Source organism: Sphaeramia orbicularis, chromosome 5, assembly GCF_902148855.1.
Source record: "Sphaeramia orbicularis chromosome 5, fSphaOr1.1, whole genome shotgun sequence".
Lineage (NCBI taxonomy): Eukaryota > Metazoa > Chordata > Actinopteri > Kurtiformes > Apogonidae > Sphaeramia > Sphaeramia orbicularis.
Window position 1 is genome coordinate 7932551 of NC_043961.1, and position 25735 is coordinate 7958285.

General features: G+C 36.5%; 1 protein-coding gene across 1 annotated transcript in view; it reads right to left on the reverse strand.

Moving 5' to 3' along the window:
• LOC115419143 (Krueppel-like factor 15) overlaps positions 1 to 14334 on the reverse strand; it is a 30082-nt gene extending 15748 nt beyond the window's left edge. Inside the window, exons 1-2 of the mRNA XM_030133780.1 lie at positions 14171 to 14334; positions 7980 to 9463 (exon numbers count right to left, since the gene is read on the reverse strand). Coding sequence (XP_029989640.1) covers positions 7980 to 9226 — 1247 coding nt within the window. The 5' untranslated portion in view covers positions 9227 to 9463; positions 14171 to 14334. The remainder of the gene's footprint in view (positions 1 to 7979; positions 9464 to 14170) is intronic.
• Positions 14335 to 25735: the final 11401 nt, after the last annotated feature.

Consider the following 25735-nt stretch of genomic DNA (forward strand, 5'->3'; position numbering starts at 1 on the left):
CCCATGTGACTCCGTCCCAGATTTAGTTTACATCCACAAAAAAAACCCACCCCAGCTATTCTTGCACATCCTAGATATCGCACTGGCTGTCGACATGTGTGCGAGACAGCCTGTTTATATAACGCCACCTCACATCATTCCAATTAACGCCGGGGAAGCAGCATGGCAGCCATTAAAAGCTCTTCAGCTCCGGGGCTTAGTGAACAGAAAACACAATGATTGCTTTTGTTTGACTTCTCTATTACAGATCCTTAAATAACTCAGAGCTTCCTGACGCTCTGTTGGCATTCCACAGTCAGTCACTGTCAAGGCTACGCTTCTGCAATAATCACCTCCATTAGGAAGAATCGCATTCATGTTGCAGAACACGGTTTTATCACTCTATTTTTTGTTGTTTTAAGCTTTGCAAAGGGGTGTGTCCACTAAAAAAACAGATGAACCCAAACCAACTCCCAGGAACATGACGTGTCCTACTGACATATAATTAAAGCTGTTTCTAAATAGGCCACGCCAACAAATGAGGGTTACAACCTCTGAAATCATGCAAGATGTATTCTGCCGTGATTGTTCGGTCCTGAAAATAAACCTTTCAACAGTTTTTATGCAACAGTCATGAATGTGAAGTCTTGTCTGTAGGGCTGGGTATCATGGCCAATTTCCTTAATTGATTAAATTTCAATTCATAAGGTTCTAAATCGATTAATCACGATTTGATATCAATTCGATTCAGTATTAATTAATTAATTTAAATTAATTTAGTAATACCAAAGTACAATTTTGAGCTGTAACCTGATTATTTGACTACCGCAGCCATGCAACACAGAATCAATAATAGGGGTGAAACGATTCCTCGAGTAATTTGAGTACCTCGATTACAAAAAATGAGGAATTGCTTATTTAATTGTAAAGCTCAAAGCACGGACTACTTTATGTGGCACAACAAAGGAAGATGACAGAGGACGCAGAAGTGTTCGAATGAAGCCGCAGGAAGAGGGAAGAGGCGAGTGAATACAATAATGATGACGAAAGACAAAAAAAACAATAAAAAAGACAGAAAATGTCAAAAGTGTGAAAGCATTTCAGACTGAACAGCAAGGTGAACGCGGTGACATGTATCTGTTGTAACACGGCCCTTCCATAAAACAGCAGCACATCTGTGATGGAGCATCTTCTCATAAGACACTCAGAATGGAGCGGACGACCCCAGAGAAAATAAAATAAACATAGGGCAAATCAGTGAGATTAACGCTAATGTACTTTACTAACATAGCGTTTGTCCTGTTGAGGGCTTGGTTTGTGTTTATTATGGCTACGATTGGCTAATTATTGGCTAATGATTGTGACAAGCACAGATTGAGGCAGTGCACCCATGATTTGCACGGTTCATTTTCCAAAAGCCAAAATGGTGCACGGCTCAGTGAAAGGCGTGTCTTACCTTGTCACAGCCAAACTACTTTTTGCTAAAATAAAGTGAATCATCAATTAACTGGATGTGTGTGTGTGTGTGTGTCGGGGGGGGGGTTATAGGTTATGAGACAGACAGATAAGGTGGGGGGGCCATTGCCTTGATTCTCCTGAATTTCGCAGAAATGTGTCAAACTGTTCATGCACGGACTCGTTCACAGTTCCTGTTCAAATGTTCTTGCCTCTTTTATGCCACAACACATTCCTGTTTTGTCTAAACTGTAAATTCTGAAACTTACAGCTGCCACAGTTCAGTTGCACATCAAAAAGGCAATGTTTATGCTTTTTTTTTTAAAGTTATTAATGTGTTATATTTTTGATACTTACAAGAAATACTAAGTTAAGTGATTAAATTTTATTTATTTTTATTTGTTTGCAATTGCCTCTGAAAATGTTTCTAGTCAAGAAAATACATTTTGTTGCGTATGCACAATATGAATGTAACAAATAAAATGGTAATTATCAAAAAAAAAAAGGAAACCAATTGGCCCTTCATTATTAAGTGAAATACCTTATTTCCTCTTGCGTATTTATAATTGCTCTTTAACCAAGCAAAAATAAGTTTTCTCCAATTACTCGATTAATTGAAGGAATTTTCAGTAGAATACTCGAATACTAAAATATTCGATAGCTGCAGCCCTAATCAATACTGACAATAGAAAGGAAATAAATCTGACATTTCAGCAGTAAACAGATGAATCTGCTCTGAAATAATGAACAGGACACAAACAGTACGGTGTTTCTACAGAACAGACTTCTTTGTCTTCTTTATTCTGTTTTATACCTGCTGCTATACAGCTTTACATTCCTATCACCCTGGGGCACCACTACCAACGTTGGCCCCCCCGACACAGAATCATGTTGGGCCCTTGGTACAACAAACTCACTGGAGGGGGAGTGGGCGGAGCTTCATGATTGGCACTTTTCTATTCCTCTAACTCCGCACTCAGCCACAGGTGATAGAAGTTAATATTTCTAGAACGACCCCGTCTCTCCGAGGGGGTCACGAGACAGAGCCGGCTGCACCTCCGCTCTGAAAAATTGATCTCATCCACTATTAATCGATTACACAAAATGAAATCGATCCAAAATCCATCAAATTGATTTTTTTTTACCCGGCCCTACTTATCTGGTATGATAACACATTAAAGCAGGGGTGTCAAACATGCGGCCCGGGGGCCAAATGCAGCCCACCAAAGGTTCCAATCCGGCCCATGGGATGAATTTACAAAGTGCAAAAATTCCACAGTCAAGGCAGTGGGACTCATTTTAGTTCAGGTTCCACACGCAGACCAATATGATCTACAGTCAAATAACAGCAGAATAACCGACAAAAAATAATGACTCCAGATTTTCTTCTTGATGTGGAAAAAACTCATATTACACTGTGCCTACAAATAATGACAGCTTCAAATATTTGTCTTTGTTTTAGTGCAAAAAATAACATTAAATTATGAAAATATTTACATTTACAAACTATCCTGTAACAATAAAATGTGAATAACCTGAACAAATATGAACAACCTGAAATATGTAAATAAAATTCAGCACAATTTTAACTATTTTCTGCCTGTTACTCAGTGTTTAGTGTCTTTGTAGATCTGATCCATAATGCATATGTAGAAATGATAAGTTAAGGTAGAATATTGTTGAAATTGCATTTATTTTTCTTAAGAAATTTAATTTTTTTTAAGGTTATTCACATCTTTTTTGTTATAAAAGGAAGTATTTTCATAATTTAATCGGGGGGGGGGGGGGGGGGGGGTGTTACACTAAAATAAAGACAAAAATTTGGAGTTGTCATTATTTATTGGTTATTATGTTATTATTTTACTGGTCCAGCCCACTGGAGATGAAATCAGGCTGAGGGTGGCCCCTGAAAGAAAATGAGTTTGAGACCCCTGCACTGAAGCATTACAAAGACAATGTAAGATATTTAGTTCCACCAGCGCAGAAATCTCCTGATACAAAATGCTGGAGACTGTGTGGTGAAAATAAAGCCAATCATTTTCATATATTTTGGGATTGCCTTTATATTGTACCGTATTGGCAGGCTTTAAAGAAAAGCATGGAGGAAATGTTCAAAGTCCAATATCCATTCATAAACTTGGGAAAAGAGAACCAGAGGAAAACAAATTCACAAGTAAGTTTAAGTTCAAATTCAGAGGTATATTTTAAGAATATTGTCGTTGGCAGGTAAAAAAGCCATCACTCGGAAGTGGCTAAAAAAGGATGCACCAAAATGGAGGACTGAGTAGAGGTTATAGATGACATCTGTAGTCTCCTGAGACCCAGCAATGCTTTTTTTGTCATCTGTAGAGGACAAGACTTTCATAACTTTATTGGGGAAAAAAACCCCAAAACAAAACAAAAAGCGCTGTCCACTGTAAAGGACATTCCATGAAAATTTTAAAAATGCATCAGAAAAAAATGGTTGCATTGTGGTGTCTTCAATAAAGGCAACTATTTAAAATATATATATAAAAAAAGAGGCAAAACTTGCACTTTCCTGGGTCTCAGAGGGATAGGATGGAGAAGTTGACGTTCTCTGTCAGATTTGATTCAGACAAATTCACCAGTTATTGGAAAAACTGGGATGATTTTGTAAAACTATTAAGAGCAGATTTTACTTAATAAGATGAGTATCGTGCATATAGACCCATGGAAACCTTAAGTTTATGCTACGCACTTTAAATGTTCGGTGTTAATCTTATACAAAGAAAAAGGGTTTATGGAAGGAAAGAATGAAATGGGAAATATACTTGGTATTTCCCATTGACTTTATTTTAGGTTACTATGTATATTCTTTACTATTTCTGTCAATGCCCCCCTGTATGAGTATGTTTTTCTTGACATATGTAGAAGTTACAAACATGATGTAAAATGCTGATAGGATAAGACTGCCTGAAAACAGTAATAAAAAGATAATTACAAAACAAACAAAAAAAAAAAGCATTACAAAGCTGTAGGTCGATTATGGAAACTTAGTATTAGCGGACAATGTTCCATCAATGGTTTGGTATTTCGGACCAGTTAACCCTTTAATGACTACCATTATGACAGGCCGCCTAGATTTCTTTAAGGCGTTTTTGCTATAAAAGTATCAGAAACTGTCTTTTTTGTCAATTCTTTTGCATCTTTTTTCAGGAAGAACTTAACTTTCAACATCTGTCTATTAATTATGATTATTGTATGTAATAAATATTTAAAGCACTGCGTTTTAGCAACAACAAAAAAAACAGACTTTAATTTTTAGCATATTTACTATGAAAAACAACTGTAAATGTGGATAATGAAATTTTATCAGATTATAGAAATAGACTTTCAAGTATTTTACATCTGCTCAAACATTTTTGTTTGTCTAGATTATTCTGTGTCCATGTTCCAGCTTCTTATTTTTACTTATTTCTAGTCATTCTCTGGAAAAATACAGATAAAAAAGTGAAAAAATTAGAAAAGCACTCGGAGAGCACAGACCTCCACCAAGGCAGTTAAAACCTCCTTAAAACACCATTAAAACCTCCCTAAAATGCAGCTCCAACACCGCTAAAAATACCGCTAAAAACACCGCTAAAAAAAACCGCTAAAACCTTCCTAAAACACCGTTAAAACCTTCCTAAAACACAGCTAAAACCTCCCTAAAACACCGTTAAAACCTCCCTAAAACACCATTAAAACCTCCCTAAAACACAGCTAAAACATCCCTAAAACACCGCTAAAACCTCCCTAAAACACCGTTAAAACCTCCCTCAAACACCATTAAAACCTCCCTAAAACACCATTAAAACCTCCCTAAAACACCGCTAAAACCTCCCTAAAACACCATTAAAACCTCCCTAAAACACCGCTAAAACCTCCCTAAAACACCGCTAAAACCTCCCTAAAACACAGCTAAAACCTCCCTAAAACACCATTAAAACCTCCCTAAAACACCGCTAAAACCTCCCTAAAACACCGCTAAAACCTCCCTAAAACACAGCTAAAACCTCCCTAAAACACCATTAAAACCTCCCTCAAACACCATTAAAACCTCCCGAAAACACAGCTAAAACCTCCCTAAAACACCATTAAAACCTCCCTCAAACACCATTAAAACCTCCCGAAAACACAGCTAAAACCTCCCTACAACACCGCTTAAACCTCCCGAAAACACCGCTAAAACCTCCCTAAAACACAGCTAAAACCTCCCTAAAACACCATTAAAACCTCCCTAAAACACAGCTAAAACCTCCCTAAAACAGCTAAAACCTCCCTAAAACACCGTTAAAACCTCCCTAAAACACCGTTAAATCTCCCTAAAACACAGCTAAAACCTCCCTAAAACAGCTAAAACCTACCTAAAACACCATTAAAACCTCCCTAAAACACAGCTAAAACCGTTAAAACCTCCCTAAAACACTGCTAAAACCGTTAAAACCTCCCTAAAACACCGTTAAATCTCCCTAAAACACAGCTAAAACCTCCCTAAAACAGCTAAAACCTCCCTAAAACACGGCTAAAACCTCCCTAAAACACAGCTAAAACCTCCCTAAAACACCGTTAAATCTCCCTAAAACACAGCTAAAACCTCCCTAAAACAGCTAAAACCTCCCTAAAACACAGCTAAAACCTCCCTAAAACAGCTAAAACCTCCCTAAAACACCGTTAAAACCTCCCTAAAACACCGCTAAAACCTCCCTAAAACACAGCTAAAACCTCCCTAAAACACCGCTAAAACCTCCCTAAAACACAGCTAAAACCTCCCTAAAACACCGCTAAAACCTCCCTAAAACACAGCTAAAACCTCCCTAAAACACCATTAAAACCTCCCTAAAACACAGCTAAAACCTCCCTAAAACACAGCTAAAACCTCCCTAAAACACAACTAAAACCTCCCTAAAACATCGTTAAAACCTCCCTAAAACACCGCTAAAACCTCCCTAAAACACCGCTAAAACCTCCCTAAAACACAGCTAAAACCTCCCTAAAACACTGCTAAAACCTCCCTAAAACACCGTTAAAACCTCCCTAAAACACCATTAAAACCTCCCTAAAACACTGCTAAAACCGTTAAAACCTCCCTAAAACACCGTTAAATCTCCCTAAAACACAGCTAAAACCTCCCTAAAACAGCTAAAACCTCCCTAAAACACAGCTAAAACCTCCCTAAAACACAGTTAAAACCTCCCTAAAACACCGCTAAAACCTCCCTAAAACACAGCTAAAACCTCCCTAAAACACAGCTAAAACCTCCCTAAAACACCGTTAAAACCTCCCTAAAACACCATTAAAACCTCCCTAAAACACTGCTAAAACCGTTAAAACCTCCCTAAAACACCGTTAAATCTCCCTAAAACACAGCTAAAACCTCCCTAAAACAGCTAAAACCTCCCTAAAACACAGCTAAAACCTCCCTAAAACACAGCTAAAACATCCCTAAAACACCGCTAAAACCTCCCTAAAACACTGCTAAAACCACTAAAACCTCCCTAAAACACAGCTAAAACACAGCTAAAACCTCCCTAAAACACAGCTAAAACCTCCCTAAAACACAGCTAAAACCTCCCTAAAACACAGCTAAAACCTCCCTAAAACACAGCTAAAACCTCCCTAAAACCTCCCTAAAACACTGCTAAAACCTCCCTAAAACACAGCTAAAACCTCCCTAAAACACCGCTAAAACCTCCCTAAAACACAGCTAAAACCTCCCTAAAACACCGCTAAAACCTCCCTAAAACACCGCTAAAACCTCCCTAAAACACCGCTAAAACCTCCCTAAAACACTGCTAAAACCTCCCTAAAACACCGCTAAAACCTCCCTAAAACACTGCTAAAACCTCCCTAAAACCTCCCTAAAACACAGCTAAAACCTCCCTAAAACCTCCCTAAAACACTGCTAAAACCTCCCTAAAACACTGCTAAAACCTCCCTAAAACACTGCTAAAACCTCCCTAAAACACAGCTAAAACCTCCCTAAAACACTGCTAAAACCTCCCTAAAACACTGCTAAAACCTCCCTAAAACACAGCTAAAACCTCCCTAAAACACTGCTAAAACCTCCCTAAAACACTGCTAAAACCGCTAAAACCTCCCTAAAACACCGTTAAAACCTCCCTAAAATAACGCTAAAACCTCCTTAAAATAACGCTAAAACCTCCCTAAAACACCACTAAAGGTAATACAAATCTTCCATCTCTCTCTCCCCTACTGCAGTCTGCTCCGCCCATTTCCACCCCTCCCCCTCGGCGAATGGGGGCCTCTACCCTAATGTGTTCTACAGCCGTAGAAAGAACCCAATCTCAGTTTTCAGATGATGTTTAGATTTTCTCAATAGTGCCAATGATTCAGGAGTTCCAGTTATCTGAATGACAGTGGGTGTAACAATGCGTCACTGGAGACACTATGGTCCTAAAAGGGTTAAAGGAAGTGACGGCATTAAACAAAAGACCCACAAAAAGTTTGGCATTTTTTCTAAGAAACATGGTTCAACACAACAATATAAAGTCTTGGCTGTGACGTGAATCTCCGGTACCCACCTCCATCCACATCCTTGCCAGTTGCAGGCGAAGGGTTTTTCCCCCGTGTGCCTCCTCAGGTGCGCCTTCAGGTGGCTGCTCTTCGTGTACATCTTGGTACAACCCGGAAAAGTGCATTTGTGCATTTTGATAAGATCCGCCACTGGGTTCTTCTGGAACTTCTGACCTCCGACAAGAATCCCTGATCCCTGGCTGCCGGAGTTATCCCCGAGCCCCAGAGGCTTGGCGGCGATGGGGACGGGGGCGATGCGCACAAATTTTGAAGAGATGTTAAGGCTGGGGGAGGGCATTATGTGGGGCACCAGGGCAAAGGTTTGGCCTTGGATGTTGACCAGCAGCTGCGCAATTTTGATGTCTGAGCCCGTAGCAGTTTGTGGGGGCGGGGCTACCGGGGTAAGAGACGCCACCGTGGGCTCCTGTTTGATCTGAACGGGCTGAATCTGGAGGATGACCGGCATCCCTCCGCTGCCGCTGTTGTCGTCGGCAGGTTTGCCGGTCGGCGCCTTCTTGGCCCCTGTGCTGGACTCGTGTGTGGGGTTTCCTGATGTGGTTTTGGTCTCTATGGAAGCGTCAGAAGCCGGAGCAGCAGCAGAACTGTTGCTTGGAACCGTTTGGTCTGAATACTTGGCCTCTGGCTCCAGCTTGGGCTCCGGTGAGGCCTCCCTGCACCACTCCACACCAACCTCCAGACCAAGCGCCTCCTCCAGTCCTACTCCGAACCCTGGACAACCCTCTCGGATCTCCTGCTTCATCGTTACCACCTCCATATTCTCCTCCAGGAACTCTTCGATCTCCTCCAGCGTTGGTTGGAAGGGCCCCGCCAGTCGTTCCTCCACCTCCACATTGGACCAGGATAAGAAGTCAAAACTTTCCTCCTTCACCGGTTCGCGTTTGGATGACTCCTCTCTCCGCGAGTCCCAGAGGAAAGTCGATAAAGGAATAGGCGCCGTGGTTCCTGTCGCAGCGCCACCAGCCCCTCCTAAAGAGGCCTGGGACAACAGCTGGTCCAGGATGCTGTCCTGGCTCTCAGCACTAGAGTTACTCCCATAGCTGGAGCTGAGCACCTGGGAGTCCGGGCTGGAGCAGGAACGGGGGCTGGATGATTCGCTCATGTCATCTTCAGAAAACGGCGATGGCATCACCTGGTAGGAGCCCAGGTCTGTGACCATGTCAGACAGCCTGTAGGCCGGCGGAGAGCCACCGCACGGAAGAAAAACCTGCTCTCCGACAGGGGAGTTATCGACCATCCCTGGCCAGGGCCAAAGCGCTGTCTCCTGCTGGACTCGCAGTCTGTGTTTAGGATGATTTGGACCACAGTTATTCCTTGCTCCTGGGACGGTTAAACCAAACAAAGCCAGGTCACCGAGGCCACCGTTCCCACTCAAATGAGATAGCGGGACAGCTGGTGTTCGCTCTCAGGGTAGAAAAAAAACCAGCGCTGAGGACACTGTTGCAATCCAAGGTTTGCAGTCAGGATAGTTTACCTAAACGGAAACAAACACAGACGGTGATAAGACACATCATCTTCATCCCATATTCAGTGCACATGCAGTGGAGTTAGTTCACAGAGGAATGTGGCTGTCCGCAAATATCAGCGTCAGTGAAACAACGCCATGAAAAGAGACTTAATCTTACAACACAATAAGCACATTGGTTACATTCAGATCTGTAACTGAGGTTAAAGTCCCAACACAGTACAAACAAATACTACTGAACGAGTCTGAAATACTTTAAAAACGGGCATTTACAGAAATCTGATGCTTCATCACATGATTAATGGGAAACAAAAGAAAAAACTCAATTCTGATACAAAAATCTGTCTTCAGTTGGACCGCTTCTGGTAAAAAAAAAAAAAAAAAAAAAGGATGATTTTCTTATTTGTTGAAACAAAACCAAGTGAAATGTTGAAAGAGAGAAAAAAATCTCTATGTATGGGAGCTGTTAGCGCCTCGTATACATCTATAGTATGGGCAAACGCCACAGATTATTTTATGAAAAGTTGGAAATAACCACGACTCTGCTGGTTTAAATCTGAGAGATGCTGTTGGTGTTTATTTATTTATTTATTTATTTCATGGTTGTGCATTTCATCAGTAACATTCAATAATCATCAAGTAAACAAACATGTACACGCCCATGCTCGAAAAGGAGCAGGATGAAGAAAATCTTATATTTCCTACCCCCTTCTAACTAATAATAACCTTAATGGTTAGCCAAACACAACTAGCTATAAAATCATACTGTATAAAGTCAGACAAACCAACTAAATGCATCCAAAGATAGTACCAAATGAATACAAAACCAAGTGCAAAACTACATATCCAGAAAGTATTAAACAGGTAAATATAAACCTGATGAAATGATGCAAAAACATTTTACCAGTCCAAAGCAAGTAAATAAATATGTCACAAAATACAAAACAAATACGAAGCCAAATGTAAAACTTATAACTGTTCATATAATCTCATTGTTCTTTCTTTATACACTTTTTTTAGTTGGAATATGTGTTAAATTTATTAGTCGTTGTTAAGGGTTAGTGTTTTTTTTTTTTATTCTGTAATGGGCTGTGTCATTTGTGATTCTGTTGTATTTTTGTCATTTTTTCTGTTCTCTTCTGTGCGTGGGTGTGTTCTGTCTTTCCCTCCAAACAGACAGTGGTTGATTGAGGTTGAGCTGCAGGAGTGCTGCTGCTCTGCTGGCTGCTTCTGATTGGTGCCTCACAGATGAGCTGGGAAATTTAAAAGCCAGATCTTCCTTCGTCCCAGGAGACTCCTCTCGTCCCATCCCCCTCTGTTCAGACCAGACTTCTGTCATTTTTTGGAACTTTGTAAAATCAGCTACAAAAGGAGGGAATCTTTTTCTTTAAGTTTTCTCCTGTTTTTCCGTTAGAGTTTTAGGTAAGATTGATGTATTTTGGTTTCCTTCGTTAGTGTTTGTAGATCAGCCGAATTTGAAGTATGACTCTCTTTGTTATTTAGATTCCCTACCTGATTTAATTTTCTTTTTTGTAAATACATTTCTCAAATTGCAGTGGCGTGACTGCTGGTCATTTGTTTCTTTTAATTTGCTCCTGTTTGTTAAGGGACATGGAGGGAGGGGAGTCTCACACCATGTTGCGTCTCGGCAATCCCTAGACCGAGCGTAACAGCAGTACTTTATTTTCATTCATTCATTCATTTTCTGAACCCGCTTTATCCTCACTAGGGTCACGGTAGTCGCTTGGAGCCTATCCCAGCTACTTACGGGCGAAGGCGGGGTTCATCCTGGACATTTCGCCAGTTCATGACAGGGCTGAACATATAGAGACAAACAATCACTCTCACATTCTCACTTATGGACAATTTAGATTAACCAATTAACCTATCAGTGCATGTGTTTGGATGGTGGGAGGAAGCCGGAGTACCCGGAGAGAACCCACGCAAACACGGGGAGAACATGCAAACTCCCCACAGAAAGGTCCCACCCCCCATCGACTGGTGTTGGAACCAAACCCAGGACCTTCTTGCTGTGAGGCACGAGTCCTAACCACTGCACCACCGTGTCACCCCAGTACTTTATTTTCTCAGGCAAAATCAACTGAGAATAGGGGTGTGTACTGGCAAGAATCTAGCGATATGGTATTTGTCCTTGAGCTGTAGTGCAGTAGAACGATAGAACAGTCCAAGGACCTAAAGTGCAGCACAGTTTAGAACATTTTCAGCTTCACTTTCATCCTCCTTCATCATTGACCTCATCATCTGATTTGTCTTGGGACCCTTTGAGGGGCCTGGACCCTTATTCTGGAACACTTCCCTACTGTCAAATATAGGGCTGTGTATTGGTAAGAATCTGGCGATACGATACAAATCCCAATACAAGGATCACGATACGATGTATCACGATATATCATGATACTGTTAAAAAGGCAATTTTTTTGTTTGTTTCTTTTTTTTAAATGATTATTTCCTTGAAGAACTGAATTACATCAAAAATCTGCACAAATACTAAACACATTTGTGTTTGATCACAACAGGATCTAATGTTAAATCACAAACTGTTCCTGTGTTCAAACTGAAATCATATTTTTCAGACATTACAGTTTAAGATCCTGCTCAAATGTTCATATTCTATTAGTTCAGAACTAACATCAGAACAGTATTTTAGTTCAATCCCAACAAAGGAACTAACATTATTTAATAAAAGAGTGTGAAATAATATATAAACAAAAAAGAAAAACAAAAACAAAAAACCAAAAACGAACCTCCACAATATCTGCATTTGAATAAATACCTAAAAATATCGATACAGCACTTTTTAATATCGATACAGTAATATGTGAAATGAAATATCGTGATATATTGCAGAACTGATATTTTCTTACATCCCTAAGCATGATGTTAAAATTACACTTACTTTCTCAGTTTGTTCATGTTATTCACATCTTTTGCAAGGATAGTTTGGAGATGTAATCATTTTCATAATGTAATTTTACTTTTTCCCTCTAAAACATAGAGGAAAGTTTGGAGTTGACATTATTTATATATTATTTATATATTATTATGTTATTATTCTACTGGTTCGGCCCACTGCAGATCACATTTAGCTGAATGTGGAACTGAACTGGAATGAGTTTGACACCCCTGCCCTAAAACGACTCCCTGTCAAGGTTATTATCATTAACGAAAACTAACGAAATGACGAAAACTAGAATTGAAAAAACATTTTCGTTAACTGAAATAAATAAAAACTATAATTAAAAGAAAAAAACAATAACTAACTGAAACTGTATTGTGTGCTTCCAAAACTAACTAAAACAGATAAAAAATTATGGATAAAATTCCCTTTGTTTTCGTCTTTGTTAATGTCGGTTTGATACGTAAGCGATTTATTTCGCTCGAGCAATTTTAGCTAGCGGCACCATATGATATTTAACGGTCCATCACTTCTTGTCACTTGTGGTTTCCAGTCGTCTTCTGGTCCCCACTCTACCTGGAAACATGGAGACTAAAGTTGGGAGAAAGCAGCAGAGTCCTGTCTGGGATTTATTTGAATACGACGGAGAAGAAGAGAAAAAATATTTTAAAAAAAGTAAAACTAAGCATTTAGAAAAAAAATTTAAACTAATAAAAACTAGCAAACCTGCTCTAAAAACGAATGAAAACAAACTGAATTAGAAAAAAAAAAGTCAAAACTAAATTAAACTATAATGAAAAATCCAAAACTGTTACAACCATGATCCCCGTTCTACTTTTTTTTTTTTTTTTCCACTAAGTTGTATTTTAATATTTTCATAATCATACCTTTTTGCTTTTTCTACAGCAGTGGAGTACTTCTAAGTCTAACAGTTTTTCTTCTGTTATTAGATCATGCCTTTCACTCTGTCCCACTACACACTTCATAAATAGGTTATTTTCCTGGAACAAGGAGCGTCGGTCATACCCACTCCCCCTCCTCCCCAACACCCATCCCTCCCTCCCTCCCTTTTCCAGGGGCCCCCGTATGGTCCGCCTGACCGAGAGTAAACCCAACCAGAAGAGAGAGGGAAAAAAAAAACAAAAAAAAAACTGTCAACATTATTATCAGAAAACACCGCACGGGGCAGCCGGGAGCAGAGTGTGCGCTCCTGAGCTGCATGCGTAAATCACCTGTCCTGTTTGTTTACGCGACTATTCAACAGCAGCAAAATCAATCTGAGACGCAAAAAAGACGCACGGGATCAGCTTTTAGATTGTGTTTACATACAGCACATACAGGCCGGAGCATGTTTGGACTGGTTTAATGCATCCATTCCAACACACATTTGCGCTGATTTCACATTAAAAAAAACCTTAAATATCATATTTCATACATTAACGTGCGCGTCAAAGCGAATCGCGTTATTTGGATCCAAAAAGTGCGCAGAGACCAAAAATGTGCCAAACTTAGGCCAAAAACACCAAACACCTACAAACCCCATATCCATTCATTTATTTACATTCTGTTCCTGACCTGTATCTGGAACCTATAGTAATAATAATAATAATAATAATAATAATAATAATAATAATAATAATGACAAACCCACCCCCACACACATACACAGATCCGCGCGCTGTTTTTCTTCCGCTATGCATAACGCATGAGTACACGCGCGTCTCCGCTCTCAACGTAAACATGTTTTCGTCCAGCTGCTGCAGCACCAGAACCCCAGAACCACCCCCCCAGCCCCTTACCTTCATGCGCTCCCAGATGATAGAATCCCAGGGCAGAGCGCGTGCAAGGGCAGTGGTGTTTCCGTCCGGTGCGTCGGTGCGATTCCAGAGCGGCCTTTGCCCTTGAGCTTCGCCATGCAGCAGCAGCAGACTGGACTGACGGAGCCGCTCCTGGACTTCTACTATATGCCCGTCACATGACCGGCCGTGTGTGCGCTCAGCCTGTTCCTGGAGTGGAGGGGAGAGGCGGAGGAGGAAGGCTCGTCCCCGATGCGCAACCCCATTGGTCGGCTGAGGAGGGATGGAGGCGGGCTCTACTGGGGGCTGTCACTCACAGGCTCTCCGCAGCGTGGAACAACATGTGGGGAAGGAGGGAAAAGGAGTTGTTTTGTTTTTTTTTATGTTTTTTTTTTTTTTTTTTTTTTTTACCCTTTTTGCCCATTTTGTCATAATTCAGATGAAACATTAACTCATTTGTTTTGGGAATGTGTCTTTTGTCAAATTTTTTGGTGTGATATCAATTTATTTATTTATTTATTTTATTTTTTTTTTAAATAGAAAGCTGGATATTTCTTTTAACTTCAAAACTGAAGATGTTTTATTTGGTTTCTTTATCTTATTCTTGGTTTATTTATCTTATTTGCAATCCGATCTAGACACACTTAACTTTTGCACTAACCCTAAAGCTGTGAAGACTAAAGCCTTATGTGAAGTATTTTGGAAATAAAGTATGAAAAAAAAAGTTTTTTTTTTTTTTTTTGGACCCATTTTGTCATAATTCGGATGAAACATTAACTCATTTGTTTTGGGAATGTGCCTTTTGTCAAATTTTTTGGTGTGATATCAATCTTTTTTTTTTTTTTTTTTTTTTAATAATAATAATAATAATAATAATAATAATAATAATAATACTACATCGGTTTTATATAGCGCTTTTCTAAGTACTCAAAGATGCTTTACAATAAACAACCAAGGGACAAACATACATTCATACATTCTTGTTTATTCCTTTACTTTTATTTTATTTAATTTACTTACCTATTTATGTAATTGTATTTAATTTCTTCCTGCCTCACCTCAAGCATTATGTTTTTTTTCTCCATGCCATGTTCTGGTATATGTGTATACAGTATTTTGTAAATAAAGTATGAAAAGAAAAAAAAAAAGAAGACTTTTTTTTTTTTTTTTTTTTTTTTTTTTACCCTTTTTGCTCATTTTGTCATAATTCGGATGAAACATTAACTCATTTGTTTTGGGAATGTGCCTTTTGTCAAATTTTTTGGTGTGATATCAATCTTTTTCATTTTTAATAGAAAACTGGATATTTCTTTTAACTTCAAAATTGAAGATATTTTATTTGGTTTCTTTATTACTGATTTGCCTGTTTGGAAATTGTTTATTCTTAATCTCATTTCCTTATTAGCTACATTTCATATACATACAAGCAAATTTGCCAATCAGAAACCCAGCTTTGTGGTCTTTAAATCTTACTTGAAATCCGATCTAGACACACTTAACTTTTGCACTAACCCTAAAGCTGTGAAGACTAAAGCCTTATGTGAAGAATTTAAGTTGTAATTTTTTTTTTCTCTTCTTGTTTATTCCTTTACTTTTATTTTATTTTATTTACTTACCTATTTATGTAATTGTATTTAATTTCTTCCTGTCTCACCTCGAGCATTATGTTTTTTTCTCCATGCCATGTTCTGGTATATACAGTATTTTGTAAATAAAGTATGAAAAAAAAAGAAGAAGAAGAGGTTTTTTATATATATACTATGTGAAAACTATGAAATAAAAACATTTTTAATGTTGCTAATCTGATGTTTTCTCACATTTTATCATACTCTAATATAGCTATTACTCAATTCATGGAGATAATATCCTCCTGAGACCCAGGAAATTGACAATTTTAGCTTTTTTACATTAAAAATGGTCTTGATTGGAAACTGCATAATGCAATAGTTTTTTCCACATACATTTTAAAAATTATTTTTTATTTACTGATTTATTTTTTTTAATGGAATGTCCTTTGCAATGGAAAGTATTTTTTAAGTTAAACTGTCAAACTTTTGTCCCCGACAGAAGACACATTGTATTGCTGGGTCTCAGGAGGATATGCCCCCCAAAAAAAAAAAAAAAAAAAAAAAGACCTTTTTGTTTCAGAAAACTGTTAATTAGAGTCAAATAACAATTAGCAATTAATTTACACTAAACCATGTCACTGCAGATCAGGTTTATCAAGAGCAGCAAAGTTACAATAATTGTATGAATGTCAGTGTTTGTGATGGTGCAGAAGTGTCCAGTGTGTTGGCTGATATGGAACTAAAACAACAAAACCCATGAATATACAAGAGAACAGATGCAGAAGAACTGTCCACTGGAGTGGCCACTATGCATGAAAGGGTTAAAAGACAAATGATGAGTTTTTTTTTTTTTTAACTTATTTTTTATTAAAGTTTTCTTGAATATTACAGTGGAAAGGTGAAACACATGTACACTGGTGAGTATTCAACCTTGCGATGAATCATCATGTCCTTGATGTTCGGTAGGAGAAGAAAAGGTGGTGGCGTCCTCTTCCTGCCTTCTAGAATTTGTCCATTTTTCCCACTTGTTATCAAACTGTGACTCTTGCAGTCTCAGTTTGTGTCAGTCTCTCCTCCACAGTGTATGCCCACTGGTCCATGGTCGGGGGTGTTAGTTTGCACCACAATCTCATAATGGACTTTTTACTCGCAGATAATATTTTTATTAGGTACTGATCCTCTGCTTGTACACTCACAGTCAATGAAAACTTTGAGACCATATTTTTCAACATAATTTTTATTTTGAAACCCTGAACTGGAATTTTTTAATATGAATCATTTGTTTAGGATATTGGCATACAGAAACAAAAATCTAAAGTTTCAAGAATTATTTCAAAACAAAAAACTTAAAAGAAAATGGCACCTGCTACAAACACAAATTCACAGCAGTAGCACTCCTGGGCCCGTATTCCTGAAGATTCTTAGTGCAAAGAGTTGCTCCTAGTGGCCAAATTCTAAGAAAATTCTTAGAATCATGATGTTTTCTTAGAATTTGCCCTAAAAATGAAGAGTAGATCCTAGTAAAGATAAAAGCTATTCCTTAAGAATCCCCGCCCTTCAGAGAACTCCTAAGGTCAGATCTGTTCAGAGCAGGAAGAGGACTTTTAAGGGGAAGAGGAGTTCCCTAAGCAGAGGACAAAACGGAAGAGGCAGGAGGGAGATTCTGCAAACACTGGGTTACTGTGAATTAATTAAATGAAGAACTGTATTTTACACTAATTATTTACACGGATTGATAGGATTAAAGGATCAACAGTTATTTAACTTTTTATCTTAGTAAATTCTTTTGGTCACCAGTGGATGTTTGGGTCTTTATGGGTTTAGAGGGTGGAGGCTTTGAGTTCAAACCATATTCGTTTCTGTGTAATTGATTTTCATTGGCTCATCTGCTGCAGTTTTAATGCACCCTGTGGAGTTGTTTTCCTATGAGTAAAAGTTCTGTTTTCATGCACTAGAACACATCCTGCACATCCTTGAGATCTAATAAAATGTAAAGTGTGTCATAAAACATAGATCCACGGATCAGCGCGTTCGGAGTATTTTACGTCGGTGTTATTGGTCTTATCTGTTTTTATTGGATGTGTTTGTAGTTGGAGCACACCTCGGCCTGTTACACACCTGTCATTCAGCCAATCAGAGCTCAGCGTGGGTCTGTGTAACAACAACAGTTCCTTACAGTCATAGAGGAACTCCCTCTGTCAGGAACAATGTGGACCAACCAGTCGAGCTTGACAGGAAGTGTTGCAAAAGCACGAGGCTGTTCTTTAACAAGATGCTGAGAGGCGCACCATCACACAGTTATTTTAGTAACAACAGCTGCAATTAGGCCGATCCGCATAATTAGCTACGAGGTGGCAGACTATGCACTGTAAAAAAAATCTGTCATTTAACAGAATTTTCACTGTTTATTTTACAGATTTTTCCTGTATTTTTAAGAAACAGGTAAATATAAATGAAATGACAAAAATAGACTGATTTTACACGTCAAATGTAAAATAACATGAAGAAACTGTAACTGTGAATAACCAAAAAAATTCTATTTTTTAAAAAAGAATATTTTTCTTTTTTCACAGAAAAATACAGTTAAAATACATTTGCAAATGCACTGTAATTTATGTTTATGTTTATGCATTTGGCAGATGCTTTTTTCCAAAGCGACTTACAGGAGAAAACCAATCAAATCACTCAATCAATCAAATTTTATTTATATAGCGCCAGATCACAAAAAGTTATCTCATGACACTTTATATATAGAGTTGGTCAAAACCAGATTCTAAGCCAATTTACAGAAACCCAACAGAATCCTCCACAAATATTTCTTTTCTATTCATGAGATTAAACTGTTAACTTAAAGTTGAATACTCTAAAAAACTAATAATAATAAAATGAAATAAAATTACAGACAATTAACCATAAAAGAAGTATTTGTTCTGCAAGTTTAACAAGATGTGTTTGTTAACTGACAAATATCTTGTGTAATTATGGGAGGTTTCACAAGAAAAATGTTGAATAAATGTATTTTTGTGAATGTATAACATGTATAAGCACTGATAAACTGTCCAAATACAGTTTTTATCAGTGGATTGTACAACTGAGTCTCATTGGAAATCATTTATATATATATATATATATATATATATATATATATATATATATATATATATAAATATATATATGTAATTTGCTTGTTTTAATACATGTTAATATTCTTTATTAAATATTAAAAAGTTAAAAAAATGCAAAATTTCATGTAAAATTAGGGCAAAAAAGCTGTATTTTAATTATGGAAAATTACCGTATTTTTATGAGATGGTTATTTTCCATTATTTAACAGTATTTTTTCAGCACCCCTGCTGCCAGAATAATACCATTTTTTACGTCTTTTTTTTTTTTTTTTTTTTTTTTTTTACAGTGTGGGGTTTTTTTTTATGCCACATTTCCACATTTCAATGCCAGGAGGAAGGAGCTGAAAATAGAGTGAGAGGCAGCATCGTGTTTTTCAGTTGTTTACGTCCAAGTGATTAGATCTGGACTTCTGATCAGACTTTTGTTCTTCACTTCCTGTTGAGAGAGAGAGAGAGAGAGAGAGAGAGAGAGAGAGAGAGAGAGAGAGAGAGTGTTGACAGGAGTTCCTAAACATTTACTACACAGGTGTCAAACATGCGGTCCGGGGCCAAATCCAGCCCACCAAAGGGTTCAGTCCAGCCCCTGGGATGAATTTGTGAAATGCAAAAATTACACTGAAGATTTTAACAATCAGTGGTGTTAAAATCATTTTAATTCAGGTTCCACATACAGACACACTGTAAAAAACAAACAAACAAACAAACAAACAAAAAAAGTAAAAAAAACCAAACAGTATTATTCCAGCAGCAGGGGTGCCAAAAAATACTGTAAAATAACGAAAAATAACCATCTCATAAAAATACGGTAATTTTCCATAATTAAAATACAGTTTTTTGCCCAAACTTTACATGAGATTTTGCTTTTTTTTTTTTTTTTAACTTTTTAATGTTTAATAAAGAATATTTACTTGATTTGTTTATTTATTATCGCAAGATGACACAAGAAGTCATTCCATAAACATGTTGATTTTCTCTAAAAATGCAAATGCAGGTCTAGATTGGATGGTACCGTTCAGATTCAGGTCTAGATCGGATGGTACTGTTCAGATTCAGGTCCGGATCAGATCTGGATCAGATGGTACCGTTCAGAGTCAGGTCTGGATCAGATGGTACCGTTCAGATTCAGGTCCGGATCAGATGGTACTGTTCAGATTCAGGTCCGGATCAGATGGTACCGTTCAGATTCAGGTCCGGATCAGATGGTACCGTTCAGATTCAGGTCCGGATCAGATGGTACTGTTCAGATTCAGGTCTACATCACATGGTACCGTTCAGATTCAGGTCTAGATCAGATGGTACCGTTCAGATTCAGGTCTAGATCAGATGGTACCGTTCAGAGTCAGATCTGGGTCAGGTCTGGATCGGAGGGTACCGTTCAGATTCAGGTTTGGATCAGATGGTACTGTTCAGATTCAGGTCTGGATCGGAGGGTACCGTTCAGATTCAGGTCTGGATCGGAGGGTACCGTTCAGAGTCAGATCTGGATCAGATCTGGATCAGATGGTACTGTTCAGATTCAGGTCTACATCACAGGGTACCGTTCAGATTCAGGTTTGGATCAGATGGTACCGTTCAGATTCAGGTCTAGATCAGATGGTACCGTTCAGAGTCAGATCTGGATCAGATCTGGATCAGATGGTACCGTTCAGAGTCAGGTCTGGATCAGATGGTACTGTTCAGATTCAGGTCTGGATCGGAGGGTACCGTTCAGAGTCAGATCTGGATCAGATCTGGATCAGATGGTACCGTTCAGAGTCAGGTCTGGATCAGATGGTACCGTTCAGATTCAGGTCTAGATCAGATGGTACCGTTCAGATTCAGGTCTGGATCAGATGGTACCGTTCAGATTCAGGTCTAGATCAGATGGTACCGTTCAGAGTCAGATCTGGATCAGATCTGGATCAGATGGTACCGTTCAGAGTCAGGTCTGGATCAGATGGTACCGTTCAGATTCAGGTCTAGATCAGATGGTACCGTTCAGATTCAGGTCTAGATCAGATGGTACTGTTCAGAGTCAGATCTGGATCAGATCTGGATCAGATGGTACCGTTCAGAGTCAGGTCTGGATCAGATGGTACTGTTCAGATTATTGTGTTGATCTAATCCTGGTTCAGTTTGATGGAACCAGATCCTCTGTCCCAGTCTGTGGGTGTGGTTAGACCTACCCTGGTGTGGAAGTGGTGGTGCAGCGCGGCGCCCTGATCCCACTTGACCCTCTAATCCAGCCGTCAAACAGCTGGAGCCCACATCCACGGGGCTGGGACCGGCCCAGATTACGGCCGGCCTGGACGGGTGGACGCGGCGGTGCTTGGAGGATTAGTGGTCCGCCTTTGGCCTACTTCCCCCGTCTGCGTTTCCTCTGGGACGCGTTCAGGCTCTGATTTTCAGATGCAGAATGTTCAGATGTGGTTTGTTTCCAAATATCCACAGCTTTAATCTGCTGTAAAAACAGATGGTCCAGTCCCAAAATAAATAAAGACAGAGACTGATTTATGTGACAGCAATACTCTGACTTAAAGGACTGATATTTAGCTTTTTTAATGGTATTCTGTGTTTTCTGTTCTGTTTTTTTTTTTTGTTTTGTTTTGGGTTTTCTTTTAGCTTTTTGTCATCATCAAATATTAACTTTTTTATTGGAAGTAATTTCACAGGCATGACAGTGCAATGTGAGACAAAGGACTTCCATTCTTTCATTTTTCTTTTTATCCTTCCCACTTTCCCACCCGACCTAAAGTGTTTTTGTGCATTTCTTTTAATTGTTTTGATGATGTGCAGCACTTTGGAAACGTTCTTGTTGCTTAAATGTGCTATAAATAAAGTGGATTGGATATTTATTTTTTAATTCATTGTTGTATTTTTCAAAATTCAAGACTAAAACTTGAATTTTCAGTTTCAAATTTTATTTTTTCATGTACAAAACATTTGGCCCCAGAATGGACCCATAAAAGCAGAACCTGACAAAACGTTCCACCTTCTTCATTATGTGACGAGTAGGTACAACCTTATTCTCATAAATTATAATATTTTTCCTACCTGTTTTTAAATTACGACATTATTCTCATAATATGACAAAATTATTCTCATAATATTATGATTTTATTCTCATTAAATTATGACTTTTTGTATATTTGACTAAATTCTCATCAAATTAAGTTTTTTTTCTCCAATATTTTACGACTTTATTGTTGTAAATTATTATATTTTTCCCACCTCTTTTTTAATTACAATGTTATTCTCGTAATATTATGACTTTATTTACATTAAATTATGACTCTTTTTGTATTCGACTTTATTCTAATAAAATTATGCTTTTTATATTTTACAACTTTATTCTCTTAAATTATTATATTTTTCCCACCTGCTGTTAAACTACGACATTGTTCTTGTAATATTATGGTTTTATTCTCCAAATATGACAACATTATTCTCATATTATTAGGATTTTATTCTCATTAAATTACTTTTTTTTTTTTTTTTTTTTTCAATATTTTACAACTTTATTCTTGGAAATTATGATATTTTTCCCACCTGTTTTTAAATTACGCAGTTATCCTCGTAATATTTTGGCTTTATTCTCGAAATATGATGACATTATTCTCATAATATTAAGATTTTATTCTCATTAAATTATGACTGCTTTTGTATTCGACTTTATTCTCATAAAATTACGTTTTTTTAAAAATATTTTACGACTTTATTCTCGTAAATTATTATATTTTTCCCACCTGTTTTTAAATTATGATGTTGCTCTTGTAATATTATGGCTTTATTCTCCAAATATGACAACATTATTCTCATAATATGATTTTATTCTCATTAAATTATGACTCTTTTTGCATTCAACTTTATTCTCATAAAATTAGTTGTTTTTTTGATATTTTACGACTTTATTCTTGTAAATTATGACATTTTTCCCACCTGTTTTTAAATTACAACATTATTCTCATAATATTATGATTTTATTCTCATTAAATTATGACTGTTTTTGTATTCGACTTCATTCTCATAAAATTACAGGCTTTTGTCTACATTTTCTGACTTCATTCTGGTATTGACAGGTGTTTTTATTTCCTTACGTGGCTCTAATTCCCAGTCGTACTTATGAGAAGAAGGAAACAAACAGAAAGTGTTGTTTTCTTTTCCAGATGCCGTTCAGTCACAGACACAGGTTTGTTTGTTGAACTGAAAACAGTCGACTGGTTTCTGTCCTTAAACCTTCTTTTTCACCTTTTGGTTCCAGCTCAAAGTAAAACAAAGTGACGTTCTCCTCCAGCTCTGAAACTTCGGGGCAGGTCACCTAAATGTGGAGCAGGTGCGAACGCTGCCTCAGAAACGCTGCTTCAGTGGAAAAGCCCCGCATGCATCATCACTATTATAGAAAAGGAAGTCATCAGACTGAAAAGCACGACTACGGGATGTTGGAGTTTCTGACCTTTAGAGACATTCAAATAATGTTTTATCTGAGGTCATTTCTGCCACATTTAAACCTCAAATTCTAAACTCTGTCCTGGATATTCCACTAGAGTCATCACTTTAAAACACTAGATCTACTGAACAAACTAAACTTTCACAATTTAGTCTGTTTTTGGACGTTTTTTTTTTTTTTTTAACTTGTATTTATTTTTGACAGTAAAGATATGAAATACATTCAATATGTTCAATACTTTTCAAACATTTAGTCACATTCATTAAATATTTCACACACATTCATGTAGATTCTATTTATTACATTTACTTCTATAATTTGAATAAATCGTGTTAATTTTTGAAGAACATTTCAATCTATTCAGTGATAGAAAAAGTCATTTTGTCATTATTCCATTTTATTTAATAACATGGTGTTTACCAGACTTATATAAAACAACTCATAATTAATGAACTTAGTAAATGGATTTAACATTTTACAAATATTTTACTTGTCAAAGTGTCATTCAACTCTATACTTCCTCATTATTATTATTATTATTATTATTATTAGTAGTAGTAGTAGTAGTAGTAGTAGTAGTAGTATTTTAAATTAAGCAACAGATACACATTTATTTTATTTTACTATTATTATTATTATTATTTTTTTTTTTTTTTTCTTTTCCCCAGGTCATTTCCAGTCAGATTTAATCCTCAAACTCTAAACTCTGTCCTGGATATTAGACTAGTGTCATCAGAAAATCTACTTAATCTACTTAAACTTTCACATTTTAACATTTTTGGATGTTTTTTTTTAACTTGTATTTGTTTTTGACAGTAAAGATATGAAATACATTAAATCATGTTTAGTTCTTTGCAAACATTCATTCAAAGTCATTAAATATTTCACACACATTCATGTAGATTCTACCTGAATATCTAGACTTTAGATTCACTAATGCTATTTATTACATTTACTTCAATAATTTGAATAAATCATGTTCATTTTTGCAAAACATTTCAATCTATTCAGTGATAGAAAAAGTCATTTTGTCATTATTCCATTTTATTTAATAACATGGTGTTCTCAAGATTTATATTGTTTTTGACAGTAAAGATATGAAATACATTCAATATGTTCAATACTTTTCAAACATTTAGTCACATTCATTAAATATTTCACACACATTCATGTAGATTCTATTTATTACATTTACTTCAATAATTTGAATAAATCGTGTTCATTTTTGAAGAACATTTCAATCTATTCAGTGATAGAAAAAGTCATTTTGTCATTATTCCATTTTATTTAATAACATGGTGTTTACCAGACTTATATAAAACAACTCATAATTAATGAACTTAGTAAATGGATTTAACATTTTACAAATATTTTACTTGTCAAAGTGTCATTCAACTCTATACTTCCTTATGAAATGTTTTTTTTCTTTTTAATTAAGCAACAGATACACATTTATTTTATTATTATTATTATTATTATTATTATTATTATTATTATTATTATTATTATTATTATTATTATTATTATTATTTCTTTTCCCCAGGTCATTTCCAGTCAGATTTAACCCTCAAATTCTAAACTCTGTCCTGGATATTAGACTAGTGTCATCAGAAAATCTACTTAATCTACTTAGACTTCCACATTTTAACGTTTTTGGATGTTTTTTTTAACTTGTATTTGTTTTTTACTGTAAAAATATGGAATACATTAAATCATGTTTAGTTCTTTTCAAACATTTAGTCACATTCATTAAATATTTCACACACATTCATGTAGATTCTATGTATTACATTTACTTCAATAATTTGAATACATCGTGTTCATTTTTGCAAAACATTTCAATCTATTCAGTGATTAAAAAAAAAAGTCATTTTGTCATTTTTCCATTTTATTTAATAACATGGTGTTTACAAGATTTATATAAAACAACTCATAATTAATGAACTTAGTAAATGGATTTAACATTTTACAAATATTTTACTTCTCAAAGTGTCATTGAACTCTATACTTCCTCATGAAATGTTTTTTTTTCCTTTTTTTTAAATTAAGCAACAGATACACATTTATTTTATTATTATTATTATTATTATTATTATTATTATTATTATTATTATTATTATTATTATTATTTTCCCCAGGTCATTTCCAGTCAGATTTAATCCTCAAACTCTAAACTCTGTCCTGGATATTAGACTAGTGTCATCAGAAAATCTACTTAAACTTCCACATTTTAACATTTTTGGATGTTTTTTTTTTTTTTTAACTTGTATTTGTTTTTGACTGTAAAGATATGAAATACATTAAATCATGTTTAGTTCTTTTCAAACATTCATTCAAAGTCATTAAATATTTCACACACATTCATGTAGATTCTACCTGAATATCTAGACTTTAGATTCACTAATGCTATTTATTACATTTACTTCAATAATTTGAATAAATTATGTTC